The sequence below is a fragment of the Ambystoma mexicanum genome, chromosome 9 (genome assembly GCF_040938575.1).
Source record: "Ambystoma mexicanum isolate Mex_15411 chromosome 9, UKY_AmexF1_1, whole genome shotgun sequence".
Lineage (NCBI taxonomy): Eukaryota > Metazoa > Chordata > Amphibia > Caudata > Ambystomatidae > Ambystoma > Ambystoma mexicanum.
In genome coordinates this window covers 375,993,836-376,009,682 of record NC_090931.1, presented here as the reverse complement: position 1 = coordinate 376,009,682, position 15,847 = coordinate 375,993,836, and the positions used below count along the sequence as shown (strand labels likewise).

General features: G+C 43.7%; 1 protein-coding gene across 1 annotated transcript in view; it reads right to left on the bottom strand.

Moving 5' to 3' along the window:
• Positions 1 to 15,847, bottom strand: part of HSF5 (heat shock transcription factor 5) — an 886,218-nt gene that overhangs the window by 704,390 nt on the left and 165,981 nt on the right. The window contains exon 2 of the mRNA XM_069614838.1: positions 11,419 to 11,778. Within this exon, the coding sequence (XP_069470939.1) occupies positions 11,419 to 11,778 (360 nt within the window). The remainder of the gene's footprint in view (positions 1 to 11,418; positions 11,779 to 15,847) is intronic.

The following is a 15,847-nucleotide window of genomic DNA, read 5'->3' as shown; positions in this document are numbered from 1 at the left end:
AGAAGCATGTGACGTCATCGTAATTTGTAGTGATTTGTTTACTTTATGTAATGTCCTTATACACCGGGGTCTAATCCCTCTGAGATAGTTACCTGTTAATTTTCAAAAGCATGCATAGGCATGCCCTTGAAAACATTGCGGTCAATGATTGTACTTGGAATGTATGTGAAAAGTTACCATTCTTGTAAGTGAAAAACAACTGGCATAAAAGTCCTGTCTGCTTATAATTAATGGAAATAGGCATTGGCGGTTCATGTTGAATTCATCCTTGATCTTCACAATTTCGTCAGTGACGAACAGTGTGGATGGGTTACTGTCAGTCATATAAGTTCTCAAAATATGCTCCGTTCGTGGATCTCATGTGGAGAGGTCCACTGTCGGATAAATAATGCAATGTGTGCTCTAACTTACTCCTAAATTAAGCCAATGAACTACATGGCAGCCGACTTTGCTTGGGATACATGGATGAATACCTATACATGTGAAGAATGATTGATTGCAGTGATGTGCATTTCCCAAATATTGGGTGAATGGCAGATCTAATGAGGTGCTCTCATGCAAAGACCTCAAATCGTGCATAATCACCCATTAACATTCCCATATGTTAGAAAGTTTACAGTCTCATAAAAATACATTCATCTCATGCTCTGAGTTGAGTCCAAACTTCAAACATCGTAAGTAACAAATACATTGTGATTCCATTTGTTGTAGTTTGAGTTTCAGATCCCCCCTCTTATGTCTTGCTGTGCCCTCATGAGGCCTATGAATTGTAGATCTTTTTTTGACTGCCATCTGGTGATTTTTTTGCCAGTGGCTGGCTAGTCGTAGTTGTTGGTCTTTGGTAGACAGGCATGCGAAATACGCTCTCTAATCCTCATAAGTAGTTGCCTAATCGTGCTGCCAACGTACACTGTATTGCAAACACAGATAATGGCATATACCACGTAGGTTGTCCTGCAGTTTATGAATTCTTTGATCTTAATCTTCCTGTTTCCTGCGTCAGTGTATTCCCGGCAGTCTGGGTGTGCATATCTGCACATACTACATGTACCACATTTGAAGAACCCGTTGTTGGTTTTAGCCAGTCACTTCCGTTCATACCTCCAGTCTGCAGAAATGATGGGTAGAGCTTAATCCTGCGAGTTGGTGCCCTAGTATAGATACACCTTGGTTTCTCATTCAGGTACACACATAGGTCTGGGTCCACAAGTAATGACTTTGTATTATTTTATGCATTGCATGTGCTTCTTTGGAATATCTCGATGATGTCTAGGTTGTTCCATTCCTTAGCCAATCTCTAAATGAGTTTCAGCATGTTCGCTCTTCCCTGTTGACTGATTTTGTTTTGCGCTTTACTAATTGCATCGCTCGAGTAACCCCTCTATTGGAATCTGTTGATCAATAGATCACATTCCTTAGAAAACTCGTGTTCCTCACTGCAGTTATGACGTGCTCTGTAGAACTCACCCATAGGTATGTTATTGATAGTGGTCCTACGATGACAACTGTCTGCACGTAGGGTGGAGTTAACCTCTGTCTTCTTACAAAATGTTTTGGTCTGTATTTTGTCCACGGATATAAAGATATGGATGTCAAGGAAGTCAATCTGGGATTTATCACAGTGTCCGGTCAGTTTAATACCAAAACTGTTGTCATTCAGATAATAAGTAAATTCCCCAAATTCTTGCGCTCTGCAATGTCAGATTATGAAAATATCATCAATGTAGCGCCTCCATGTTATGATGTTATTAGTGAATTGGTAATTGCCTAATGCATGTGATTGTTCGTAGTCAGCCATGAATAGTTTGCTAGTGACGGTGCATGCTTGGCTCCCATGGCTACCCCATTTGTTTGTGTGTAGTACGTGCCTGCAAACAAAAACACTTTGTTCTTCAGTGTGACCTTGAGAAAGTCTTTCAGCATTTTAACATGTTGTGTATAGGTTGCAAAAAATGTCTGGTATGTGCGGTCAATGGCCCTTATGGACAGATCATGACTGATTGATGTATAAAGCGCTGTAACATCGATCGTTGCTAGTTGATATCCCTCCTGCCATTCTATATCAGACAGCAGCTGAAGAACCTGAATGTGGTCCCTAATGTACGATGGTAGAGTTGCTACATGTTTTCTTATCATGTTATCAATATATTTGGATAGGCCTTCTGTGGCCCAACTTATTCCACTCATAATCGGCCTCACCTCTGGAAGTGCGTCAAAATCTTTATTGATTTTGAGTAAAAAATAGATTGTTGGCATGGTCGGGTTATTGATGCTTAAGAACTTCTTCTCATTGTGCGTCAAAAGGCCCTTACTATGCCATTCTTGTACTAGAGATTGTAAATTACGGAAAATTGCTTTGGCCTTGTTTGTTGTCAATTTGCTATAGCACCCAGGAGTGTCCAGGTGTGCCATGCCCATAAAGTAGCCTATTGTGTTCATAACCACTACATCCCCTAATTTATCCGCCTCTTTGATCACCAGATTCTTGTCACTGGCCAGGCTCTCTAATGCTAGTATCTCCTCTTTACTGAGGTTGCCCCTTGTTCTTCTAGTCTTGGTACCCCTCTTGTCCAAAAGTTTATATATGTCTTTTGTAACTACTTGATGAAAGGTTTCAATCATGCTCTCATTGGAGAGCTCAGGAGTAAATTTGGATTTAGGTTTAAGTTCTTCTATCAGCAAATGATGTGCATGCACCTCTAGGTTCGTACAAATGTTTTCTTGTGAAAAATTAGATTCCCTTTCCAATGACATGAGTAGGTGCGTGTGCTCAATGTCCCCTATGTCAGTACACTTAGAGGATCTGGTGTTGGCCTTGGTATATAAGCTTGCACTTGTGATGCAAAGAATTTCTTGAGTTTAAGTTTCCTGATAAATTTAAAAATATCTATCTGGAAGTCAACGTAGCTGGTCCGTATGGTGGGTGCAAATGAAAGTCCCTTATTAAGTACTCGTTCTTAACCTCAGTGTCTCCGTTAAAGTTCTGTCTGATAGATTAACCACCAAATTGCTTATGGTCATATCCCTGATTGTTTCCTTGAGCCTGACCTTGTGAGAATTCCTGTTTGTCCCCTTACCCCATCCATGTTTCCTCGTGACTCCCCTCCTGCCCCTGATGTGGTGCTCCATGTTGTACTATTTTGTGTTGGTGGTACCTGAAACCGTATTCCTTGATGTTTTGCTGTGTTCCTTTTCGATACCTACTTATTTGTTCTAAAAAAATAAAAAAATCTTGTCCGTATCTGTCCCGTCTCAGCCCCTGATGTTGATGCTCCTGTATTAATGCTTACATCCCCATCAGCTGCCTGATGATGTATTAGTAGTGCTCTCTCTTGACTTTCTTGCAATTTCATCAAACTTTGTCTGAAAAGTGTACACTTGATCATCCTGGTAGTCTTTTTCATCATGTAAGTATTTCCTGAATTTACGTAGTTTCACTTCAACTTGATAATTGTCCAAAATCTCATACATTTTAGAATAATTGTTATCTTTAGTGGTGTGTGGACTAGTCATATCCTTGATCTCCTGTTTGGTCATTTCTATTAGTTCCTGTATACGTGAATGCACTCTAGTCGTGTGCTCTAACAGGGGTTCGATCATATTTTTGCAGCTCTTGTCTAAATTACCTTCCCATTTATTGGCTAGCTCCTAGTCCTCTTTATTATCAAAGTTGGGAAAAATGAGGATTCGAAGACCCCTCAAGATCTTGTTATTCTCAAGGTAATTGTTCAGTGATGCCATTTCCCAGTATTTATTGATTTCTTTCTTAGAAAGACGTTCCAGTTTAACACATTTTTGTCTCAATGTTTCTGAGTGGTTGTAGTTGGTCCTGAAAGCACTGCCAGTGCTCCCCTAGGCGCAAATAAGGCAGCTCGATCCTCTTCCTTGTTCAATAAATAGTCTGCCATCCTATCCTGTATACAGCCAGCCAAAAATGTAAATATGTGTGGGAGGGGTATAAACCATAGCCTACCACACATTATTAGTGGACGGCCCAAGCGCACCAATCTACAGTTTATACCCCCCACATATCTAAAATGTTTTTACCATAACCGTTCAGGTGCTGCTGACAAAGAGGATTGAGCTGCCTTATTTCCATATCTTTGGACTTTTCTTCACCAACTATGCCGGACGACTTTCAGTTGTCCCTAGAGATTAATGGGGACCATTCTGTCGACCAACGAACACTAAATGATGTTTACGAGACCATAAAAAATGGAATGTCTATAAATTGGTTACGCCTTAACGCTGCCAAGACTGAGCTAATGATATACGGGTCTTAACATGCCAGGGACAGTCTTGATCAGGTCTTTGCTAGTTTTTTTATCGATGGGAGTTCAATAGCTGTGGCCCCTAAAGTGAAGACCCTTGGCCCTTACATGGAGGCCAATTTGAATGCAGGTGCTAATGCGGAGGCCATTGTAAAGAACACCAATTATCATCTAAAAGTCCTAAGACAGGACGCACTGCTGATTTGAAAAGAAAACCGGGGCAAACTAGTCAGGGCAATCATACTCCCTCGTTTGGACTATTGTAATGCCCTTCTGGGTGGTGCAAGCAAAGATGTCTATAAATTACCAAAGGTCCAAAACGTTGCAGTGCGCCCTGTGTACCAAATGGGTCGTAAGGAACCAACTTCTACAGCCCGGAGGGAGTTGCACTGGCTGGCAGTTTCCACAAGGATCCAGTTCAAACTGCTGAAAGTATGTCACAAATGTGTCTTTGGAATTGCTCCTCAGTATCTTAAAGAAAGGGTGACTATCTACCACCCCAAAAGAAAACTCTGTTCCACTAATTGCATGTTACCTCAAAGTGGACTGCATAAAAAGAGCTCGGGTAAATGGTTGTTCCTTCCCCGTTTTGTCAGCACGGGCCTGCAACGAGCTGCCTGATGCACTCCGAAAGGAGGAAAAATCACCTTGTTTTCAGGAAATTGTTAAAGACCAGACTGTTTGAGTAATCATTATGTAATCTGAGGACTATCTCTGGTTCCCGGTTTGTCTCAGCGCCTGGATGCCTATGGGATTTGGTGTTATATACATACTGTAACATAACATAACATAACATACAAATAATTCTAGCATGTATGAGAATTTGGGCAATTATCAAGATGAAGTGAAACTACATAAATTCAGGAAATACTTCTGTGATGAAAAAGACTACTGGGATGATTGAGTGTAAACTTTTCAGACAAAGTTTGATGAAATTGCTAGAAAATGAAAATTTGAGCACTCCTAATACATCATCGGGCAGCTCAGACGTAGACTCCGATGGGGATGTAAGCTCTAATGCAGGAGCATCAACATCAGGGGCTGAGACAGGACAGACACAGGGAAGATGTTTTCAGAACAAATAAGAAGGTATCGAAAAGGAACACAACAAAACATCAAGCAAGTAAGGTTTCAGGAACCACCAACACAAAATACTACAACATGGAGCACCACATCAGGGGCAGGAGGGGAGCGGCAGGAGTAAACATGGATGGCGTAAGAGGACAAACAGGAATTCTCACAAGGTCAGGATCAAGGAAACAATCAGGGATATGACCACAAGCAATTTGGTGGTTAATTTATCAGACAGAAGTTTAAAGGAGACAGAAGAACAAGTACTTAGTAAGGGACTTTCTTTTGCACCCACCATATGGACCGACTACATTGACTTCCAGATAGATATGTTAACATTTATCAGGACACTTAAACTCAAGAAATTCTTTCTATCAAAAGTGAAAGCTTATATTCCAAGGTCAACACCAGATCCTCTAAATCTACTGAAGATAGGGGACATTGAGCACACGCACCTACTCATGTCACTGAAAAGGGTATCTCATTTTTTACAAGAAGACATTTGTATGACCCTAGAGGTGCATGCCCAGCATTTGCCGATAAAAGAACTTAAACCTAAATCCAAATTTACTCCTCAGCTCTCCAATGAGAGCATGATCGAAACCTTTCATCAAGCAGTCACAAAAGATATATACACAGTTTTGGACAAGAGGGGTACCAAGACTAGAAGAACAAGGGGCAACCTCAGTAAAGAGGACATACTAACATTAGACAGCCTGGGCAGTGACAAGAATCTGGTGATCAAAGACGCGGACAAAGGAGGCAATGTAGTGGTTATGAAGACGACAGACTATCTCAGTATGGGCAGGGTACACCCGGACACTCCTGGGTGCTACAGCAAATTGACAACAACCAAAGCAATTGCCCGTAATCTACAATCTCTAGTCCAAGAATGGCATAATAAGGGCCTTTTGACGCACAATGAGAAGAAGTTCTTAAGCATCAATAACCCGCCCATGCCAACGATGTATGTTTTACCCAAAATCCATAAAGATGTTGATGCACTTCCAGAGGTGACACCGATTATGAGTGGAATAGGTTGGGCCACAGAGGGATTATCCAAATATATTAATAACATGATAATAAAAATGTAGCAACTCTACCATCGTAAATTAGGGACAGCACGCAGGTTCTTCAGCTGCTGCCTGCTATACAATGGCAGGAGGGATATCAACTAACAACGATCAATGTTACAGTGCTTTATACATCCATCAGTCATGATCTGGCCATAGGGGCCATTGACCGCAAATACCAGGACTTTGCGGCATTCTATAGACAGTCTGTTAAAATGCTGAAGGACTTTCTCAAATTCACACTGGAGAACAATGTATTTTTGATTGCAGGCACGTACTAAACACAAACAAAAGGGGTAGCCATGGGAGCTAAGTATACACGTTCACTAGCAAACCTATTCATGACTGACTACGAATAATCACATGCATTAGGCAATGACCAATTCACTAATAACATCATAACATGGAGACGCTACATTGATGATATTTTCATAATATGGCATGGCGGAGCGCAGGAATTTATGGAATCTACTGATTATATGAATGGCAACAGTTTTGGTATTAAACTGACCGGACACTGTGATAAGTCCCAGATTGACTTCCTTGACATCCATATCTATATTGGAGGGAAAAATACAGAACAAAGCATTTTTGTAAGAAGACAGAGGTTAACTCCTCCCTACATGCAGACATTTGGCATCGTAGGACCACTACCAATAACACACCTATGGGGGAGTTCTACAGAGCACGTCGTAACTGCAGTCAGTGAGGAACACGATTTTACTAAGGAATGTGATCTATTGACCAACAGATTCCAGGAGAGGGGTTACTCGAATGATGTAATTAGTAAAGCACAAAACAAAATCAGACAACAGGTAGAGCGAACATGCTGAAACCCATTGAGAGATCGGCTAAGGAATAGAACAACATAGACATCATCACAAGATATTCCAAAGATGCACACGCAATGCATAAAATAATACAAAGGCATTGGAATAGATTACTTATGGACCCAGACCTATGTGCGTACCTGAGTGAGAAACAGAGATGTATCTATACTAGGGCACCAACCCTCAGGAATCAGCTCTGCCCATCATTTCTGGAGACTGGGGTTACGAGCGGAAGTGACTGGCTAAAACCAACAACGGGGTTCCTCAAATGTGCTACATGTAGTATGTGCAGATATTCACACCCAGACTGCCGGGAATACACTGACACAGGAAGATTAAGATCAAAGAATTCCTAAACTGCAGGACAACTTACTTAGTATATGCCATTATATGCGTTTGCAATACAGTGTACGTTGGGAGCACGATTAGGCAACTACAGATAAGGATTAGAGAGCATATGGCAAGCCTGTCTAACCAAGACCAACAACTACCACTAGCCAGCCACTGGCAAAAAATTCACCAGATGGGAGACAAAAAAGGTCTACAATTCATAGGCTTCATGAGGGCACAGCAAGACATAAGAGGGGGGATCTGAAACTCAAACTATGACAAATGGAATCACGATGTATTTGTTACTCATAATGTGTGAAGTTTAGACTCAACTAAGAGCATGAGATGAATGCATTTTCATGAGACTGTAAACTTTCTAACATATGGGAATGTTAATTGGTGATTATGCCCATTTGGGGGTCTTTGCATGAGAGCACCTCATTAGATCTGCCAGTCACCCAATAATTGGGAAATGCACATCATTGCCATCATCAAGAATTCTCCACATGTATAGGTATTCATCCACGCATCCCAAGCAAAGACGGCTGCCATGTAGTTCATTGGCTTAATTTAGGAGTAAATTAGAGCACACATTGCATTATTTATCCATCAGGGGACCTCTCCAGATGAGATCCACAAACGGAACATATTTTGAGAATTTAAATGATTGAAAGGAACCCATCCACACTGGTCATCACTGACGAAATTGTGAAGATCAAGGATGAATTCAACATGAAGCGCCAATGCCTATTTCCATAAATTATAAGCAGACAGGACTTTTATGCCAGGCGCTTTTTCACTTACGATAATGGTAACTTTTCACATACATTTCAAGTACAAACATTGACCACAATGGTTTCAAGGGCATGCCTATGCATGCTTTTGAAGATTAACAGGTAATTCTCTCAGAGGGATTAGACCCCGGTATATAAGGACATTACCCTTTGTGACAACTGGCAGACAGAAGTGCAAGCCAAAGAAAAGGGTCTGAACGGCATTTTAGTCATACCAACAGATAATTTTGAAAGAGAAACAGTTGGTAAGGAATTTACATCTATATATTTTTTGTATAGGATGTTAACAAGTTTCTGCACCGCAATATATGGGTGTCTCCAGACCGCTAGCTCCAAGCATGTGTAACTATTCACGGCTACCTGCATGCTTAAGGCACAGTGCACTCACTTACTACACGCCCTAGGACCACAACACATTAGAATTCAAACTGGCAAGGTTTTGTGAGGTGCTGTGCAATCACCCCACTGAGTGGTAGCAGGTCACCGATCAATACTGTTTAATCACGAAGGACATGCAACAAGGGCGTAACATGCACTATTTTATTATCGACAGTACGAATGTATGGTATATAACGTTGTGACAAACAGCTAATTATACTACCCCTTCTCTGTTTCTTCTTCTCCACCCTGATTACCTACTGATCATGGGTATGTAACCATCTTTTCAATTAATGTTTTTTCTTAACATGGGATATATCCTTTCTATTGTGTAAATGTGTGGAATTACAAATTACAAATCGTGAATTTCCAATGAACAGTGTTAAGGACGACCAAGTGTCGAAACATGTGTCGGCTGTTATCGAGCACAATAATAAATGGCACTATTATATTGATTTTGGAAACCTTACATGTTATCTACTCTTAGGCTGTACTGCAAGTCGACAGCACAATTATTGCTAATACATACTTTCTGAATAGAGGGAAGGGGAATACCTCAGAGTGCTGCTGCTGCAGCTTACCACACGGCCCTAGCTTACCAACCTACGGTTTATACCCGCCCACATTTCTAAAATTGCTTAACTTTAGGCACAACATTCAATCTCCCCCCCACATATCTAAAATTGCTTAACTTTAGGCACAACATTCGGAAAGTGTCAGCACAATTGCATTAGAGGATTCTGTTGCTGTTAGTACTGCTAGTAGGAAGGGTGTTGCTGGCCATAGGATATTTGCATGGTATTTGAAAGATAAGGCCTTGTCATCCATTTTCTTAGGCTGTATTTGTTCTGATTTCACTGTGTGTTTTTTCAGTATTCATCTTTGTGACCTCATCATCGGCATGACAGAGTCCTCAGTAACATCAGAGGTTTCAAGCGAAAATGGGGGAATAGATGCAGGCATCTTCAGGGGGTGCAAAGCTACCCACCGCAAAAAGAAATTAAGGTCTAGGGTATTCCCTGGTTCGGGAACCCAGGGAGTAGGAAGTACACAATCCATTTTCCATTTTGGGAAAGAAAACAAAAGACAATTGGTTGCTCAGTGTGGTAAGAAAGGTTTACAAAATGAGGTTTGCAAAAATCTCTCCCTTGGTTCCCCCAGTTTCAACATTTCAACCACATTTCCTTTGTCTGAAGCAGGAGAAGGAAACATTGCTAACGAGGGGATATGTAGAAAACGTTCTCAGAAGGAATTGGGAAAGAGAGATATATTTTAATTTCTTTCTATTTTAGAACAAAGATGTGAAAAGGAAAAGACCCATCTTAAATCTCAGGGTTGCAAACAACTTTGTAATGAAAGCAAAATTCCTAATGCTTCCTTTTCAACACATTTTTCCTCATCTTGCAAAAGGGGAGTGGACCTTCAAGACTCATACTTTCTCTTTGTCTCAAGTCAATATCAGGTCACCCGAGCCTCAAACTCAAAGTGGGCTGCAGCTGATGGAAAGAAATAATCAATTGCGCAATGCTGACTACGCAACCTCCACATATCCTAGCATGCAATATTAATTGCGGTTCATTCCAATGTGTGGAACGCATCATCGCCCACAGAGAAGAATTTTTCAAGGTTGCAACCAAAATCGTACACGATATTGAGTTAGACAGCCATTATACATCAGCACTGACACAAGTATATTTTACTGTTCAATCTGTACCAGCACATCTTTGCGTACCTACCTACTTTCCCTATAGTTTGCTGCCATAAGGCTGAATTTGCGAGTTGTAATATCCAGTATGGACAAAAATGTTAATTGCATGCTAGGAAATGTGGTGGGTGCCCTGTAGTAGCTTAAACCGAGCACAGGCCGCATTGCAAGAGTGTTTATTTCTCCCCATCAGCACAAGCCCATTGTTAGTTTGCGGCATCAGTTGATGGGGTATTTGCTTCCAGTCTCCAGGTGGTGGGTGGGGAGGGGTGACAGCCCACACAGCTAATCCTCCAGAGAGGTCTCACATACCAAACAAAATCACAGTGGCCCAACAGGGCCACCAATGCAGGTTTCAAATTTGCAGGCAATAACTCTAGAGGTTTCTCTTATCTCCCAGCTGGCTGGCGTGATTATTACTGGGATATTCCAGGTGCCGGCAACAGCAGTAAATAGGACTTTTGGAGGGGATTGCCGGAATTACCGGCACCAGTAATACCAGTGCCAGTGATTCCAACTTTTATTTGCCATGGGGGTCCCTGATTCACCTCCAGTTCTTGGCTGGAGGAAATCAGTGCCCCCAACGGCAAACTTCCTGGTGCCGGAATTACCAGCAATTTTACTCCCAATTTTCCCGGACCGGAAAACATGTAATAACCCCCCAAAACTTTATATTTTGATTTCTGCTTTACATGCAAGGGTTCACTACCAAAACAGTAACATTTTTAATGCATATTGTTTATTGCATACTTAATTTACTTAAAAAGCCTGAATTTCATAATAATGATGTGCAACCTCCCACACCCTCATATCCTCCTTTGCTTGTGGTGCCCCCAGAACTGGCCAATTGGGCATTCCATTTTCCTAGTAACACCATATTGATGGTGTTCTTATTAGAGCCACTTAATCTTGTTATGTAACTTGAAGTCAGCTAAAAATGTATTTAAATGGGTGTAGCCATCATACCTGTGGGATAGTAGGCTGGAGAATACTGTGCTGTAGACGGTGTATAACTGCTGTACTTCTGGGAGGAACTGGTCATGGTCTGAGGTCCTTGCTGGACGTGGACAGAGGTCGCTGTAGGCTGCAGTGTGTATGTCACTTCAGTCGGAAATCTTTGTAGAACAGGATAGGGTATGCCTTTGTCAGAGTAGGTTGGCACCTCCATTCCCAGTGAGCTTTGCCAGGTGCGAGGTGGGATGGGTGTGCGGTCCAGGCCTTTCAGTGAGAAGGAGCCATGATTATGAGATGTAGGCGACATGTAGGAATATGGGGAAAGATTCTCCCGGCGAAAAGAACGATGAAGTTGCCCAATGGTTACTGGCCCTGCACATGGGGAAAAAGTGAGTAAAATATGTAAATCTCAAAGGAAAACTACGAATTTACATTCAGAGATATTAAAAACCCAGTCTCTACATTACTGATATTCCCAAGGTTTGGAGGACATTGACTTGTGCTTTACTCTGTAAGGAATCGTTACTTAGCTACACATCCAGTTCTTTATCTAAGTTATCACCATTGAATTCATAGACCCTCAGTATCTCTGTCCAAGTGCAGGATCTCGCATTACTTACTTTAATAATAGTGAGAAAACTCTATTCTTAATAACAAAGTTACTTACCGAAGAGACTATCTTACTCCTAGTCCATAGTCCCCTTTCCTCCATACTTGTGGGACATTCTGTCCTTTGGGATGGGACCGGAGCACCTTTGTAAAAAGCATCAAATATTTTGAAGGTGAGGAACGGATGTTCCACAGAAAGAGGCTGGAGCTCGCTTACTCGCCTTGCCGATGTCACTGCGATCAGAAAAGCAACCTTCCACGAAAGGTATTTCAGATCGGTAGTGGCCATAGGTTGAAACGGTTTATGGCATAACGCGGTGAGGAGTACGTACTGGCGGGAAAAGATGCAGAAGACCCGCAAAATACCTTTTAATGTCCGGATTAGTTAAAGAAAAGGAACAGCTGTCAGTGGATAGGTATGCCATAATGGCAGATAAGTAGGTCCTGCAAGACAAGACATGAATGCTTGAAGCTGCGAGGTGAGACACGAAGGAAAGAACAATGTCCACCATGGTGTGCCTGGGGTCAAGCTGTTTAGCTAAGCACCAGCGGCAAAAAGTGAGACATTTGCTTCTAAATTGAGCCCTCGGAAAAGGTTTTCTGGCCGCTTGGATAATGCGCATATTGTCCTTGGACAAATTAAACTGCTCTAAAGATCTGAATTAAGGCACCAGGCCGCCAAGCTGAATGATTGTGGGGAGGGGTGCCATATCTGGTGATTGCACTGGTGAAGCAGGTTGGGAATCAGCGGCAATCTGATCAGAGGAGCAATCGACAGATGCTGAAGTTCTGAAAACTAGAATCTGGCTGGCCACCAAGGAGCTATGAGGAGGAGAGTGCAATTTGATGCATTCCTGAGCTTGCAGAGTGACCGAGGAAGTGGAGGAAAGGCAGAATCCTTCATGTTGTGCCATGTAATCTCGAGAGCGTCTCCCAGGGAGGACACCCGAGACCGTCTCTGGATGCATACAGAGGAGATTTCCTGATTGTAAAAGTCGCAAAGAGATCCATTTCTGGAGTGCCCCATTGGGGAAAAATGGGGGCGAGAACATCTGTGTTCAATTCCCACTCGTAACTGGCTGTCAACTGGAGGCTGAGTGAGTCAGCAGTTACATTGCTCTGACAAGGAATGTGTACAGCCAGGTGCCAAATGTTGTACTGGATGGCCCATTCCCAAATCTGTATAGCTAGGTCCACAAGGAGGGGTGACTTGGTGCCACCCTGCTTATTGATGTAAAACATCTCCACAGAATTGTCCATGCGGATACAGACAATCTTGTTCGTGATGGATGGTTGAAAAGCTTTGAGCGCTAGAAAAACATCCAGGAGTTCCAAATAATTGATATGAAACTGCCTGTCTTGAGGAGTCCAAAGGTCGAATACTTTGAGGTGACACAGCGTAGCGCCCCACCGCAGAAGGGAGGAGTCCGTGGTAACCGTCACTTGTGGGCAGGGCTCCTGGAAGGAGACCCCCACTGAAAGGTTGTTGGTCGAATACCACCATTCTAGATCCGTCGTCATGCAGAACGGAACTGCGATCATCTTGGAATCCGGGTCCGAAGCTTGAGACCAAGAGCTCTGAAGAGAAAGCGGAGTACGCCTCATCTTCAAGCATGCAAGAGATAGGGCGAACACGCAAGAAGCCATGAGGCCCAGAAGTCTCTGGAACCACCAGGCTGACATGTGCAAAGACTGGAGGAAGAGCCTACAGGCGGTTGATAGGTCCACAATCCTGTCCGCTGTTAGGAACACTTTGGTACTGATCGTATTCCAACGGAAACCCAGGAAAATCAGGTCTTGAGAGACCGTCATGGAAGAGTTCTGCCAGTTCACTGACAGCCCAAGGTGGAACAGGAGCTGGAGGAGAGACTGAAGATTGATCAATGCCGTCTGTGGGCAAGAACAGCGCAGAAGCCAATCGTCCAAATATGGGTATACATGAACGCCCTGCAGTCTGAGTAAAGCTGCAATGACCGAAATCATCTTCGTAAAGACACGCGGCGCTGACCTGAGACCAAAAGGGAGCACACAGAACTGGAAATGTTGCCCTCCAAGGGAGAACCGCAGATATTTCTGAAGCGGCCTCCATATCAGGATGTGCATACATGCGTCCTGAAGGTCCACCACACCGAGCCAGTCGCCCTTACGAAGAGAGGACTTTATTTGGCAAGGCGTGATCATCTTGATTTTCTATTGGGTAAGAGAAAGGTTGATCTGGGAAAGATCGAGGATAGTGCGCAGACCCGCATGGTTGGGTTTGGGCATTGTGAACAGACAGGAGTAGAAACCCTCCCCTTGCTCCCTGAGGGGAACATGATCCACCACTCTAAGGTCTCGAAGTTTCTGTACCTCCGCTCTGAGGGAGAGCGACCCGATCGGCTGGACGGGAGGGTTGAAGGGTGGGTTAGGAGGCGAGGGGCAAGCGAAAGCTCGCCCGAGCGATGGACAAAACCCACCAGTCTTTGGTGATGGTCTGCTACACCTCCAGATGAGACGAGATTTCGTCCTCCCACCGGAGTCTCGTGCGACTGACAAAAAATATCATTTTGATGGATCTGTCAGTAGGTAGACTTCCTTTCCCTGGAGAGGAGGCTGATGGCTGAGAGAAAAACTGACCACCTTGCCGCTGTTGCTTTCGGAGCTTCAGTTTGGCGTGCACAGCGATCCTGAAACCCCCCTGAATCCAGAGAAGGAACGAGTCTGGGACCCTGACCTCTGCGTATGAGGGGCCTTAGCTGGAGCTTTCGCCAGGACTGATAAAGATTTGGCGGTTTGGGTACTTGCTTTCGTTTATGTGAGTTCCTCGTCTGTAGAATAATGGAACAATTCCTTGCCATCAAAAGGAAGGTCCAGTACTTTGTCTTGCACTTCCTCTGAAAACTTCGTCACGTGGAGCCATGCTTGGCGAGAGATGCCAACCCTGACCATAAGGCCATGAGCCGAGGTATCTATGTGGTGTGCCGCAGCTTCCAGTTGATCCTCTGCCAACACTCTGGCACCCGACAAACCGGCTTTAAAGTCATCTAGCCCATCCGCAGGAATACACTCCTGGAAATCAGCTAGCTCTTTCCACATCCTCAGATTGGCTGCTGCCAGGATGAGCTCCGTGTTAGCTTGACGAAGTTGGAGTGACGAATTGGCAAATACTTTCTTGCTCAAGGCGTCCAGAAGCTTATCCGCTTTGGATACCATTTGGGCTGCTGTCGTGGTAGATGCAAAGGCTGGCTTGGACTGGAAGGTGGCCACTGCCACCACCATTGAAGAAGGGACCGGACAAGCCAATAAGGCTATATCCTCAGAGATGTGAAGCTTGTATCGAGCGTCAATCCTCTTGTTGAGGTGCAGCCCGGTATGGGGTTTATCCCAAACCTTACAGGCCTCAGCCAAGATGTCCTTTTGGAGGAACAGGCCGGTGCACTCCTGAGGTGACAGGGTAAAGGCACCAGAAAGCACCCCATCCTGCGGAGTGGGGGCTTCAGGTACTGGAATATCAAGAGTGGGCCATCATATCCAGGACCTGGTCATGGAATGCTCTCACAGGGCGGGGCTGGACATTGCTATCCTGATCTGTTTGAGACTCATCCAGCGAAGCGGGAACAGAAGCTTGGTCCGCCACGCGCACTGCCTCAGGTTTTAAAGTGTTATCCCGTTCTGTTGGTGTCTTCTCTATGGGGGACAACGGGGGCAGAGGAGGGAGTGGCGTAGGAGGTCCGACAGGAAGCGGCAGAGGAGGTGTCACCACCAAGGCCTGCGTAGGAACAGCCGGGGCAGAAGGCAGAATAGGAGGTTCAGGGTACATTTCCTTGAAAAGACCTTTGAAATACGCCTTCAT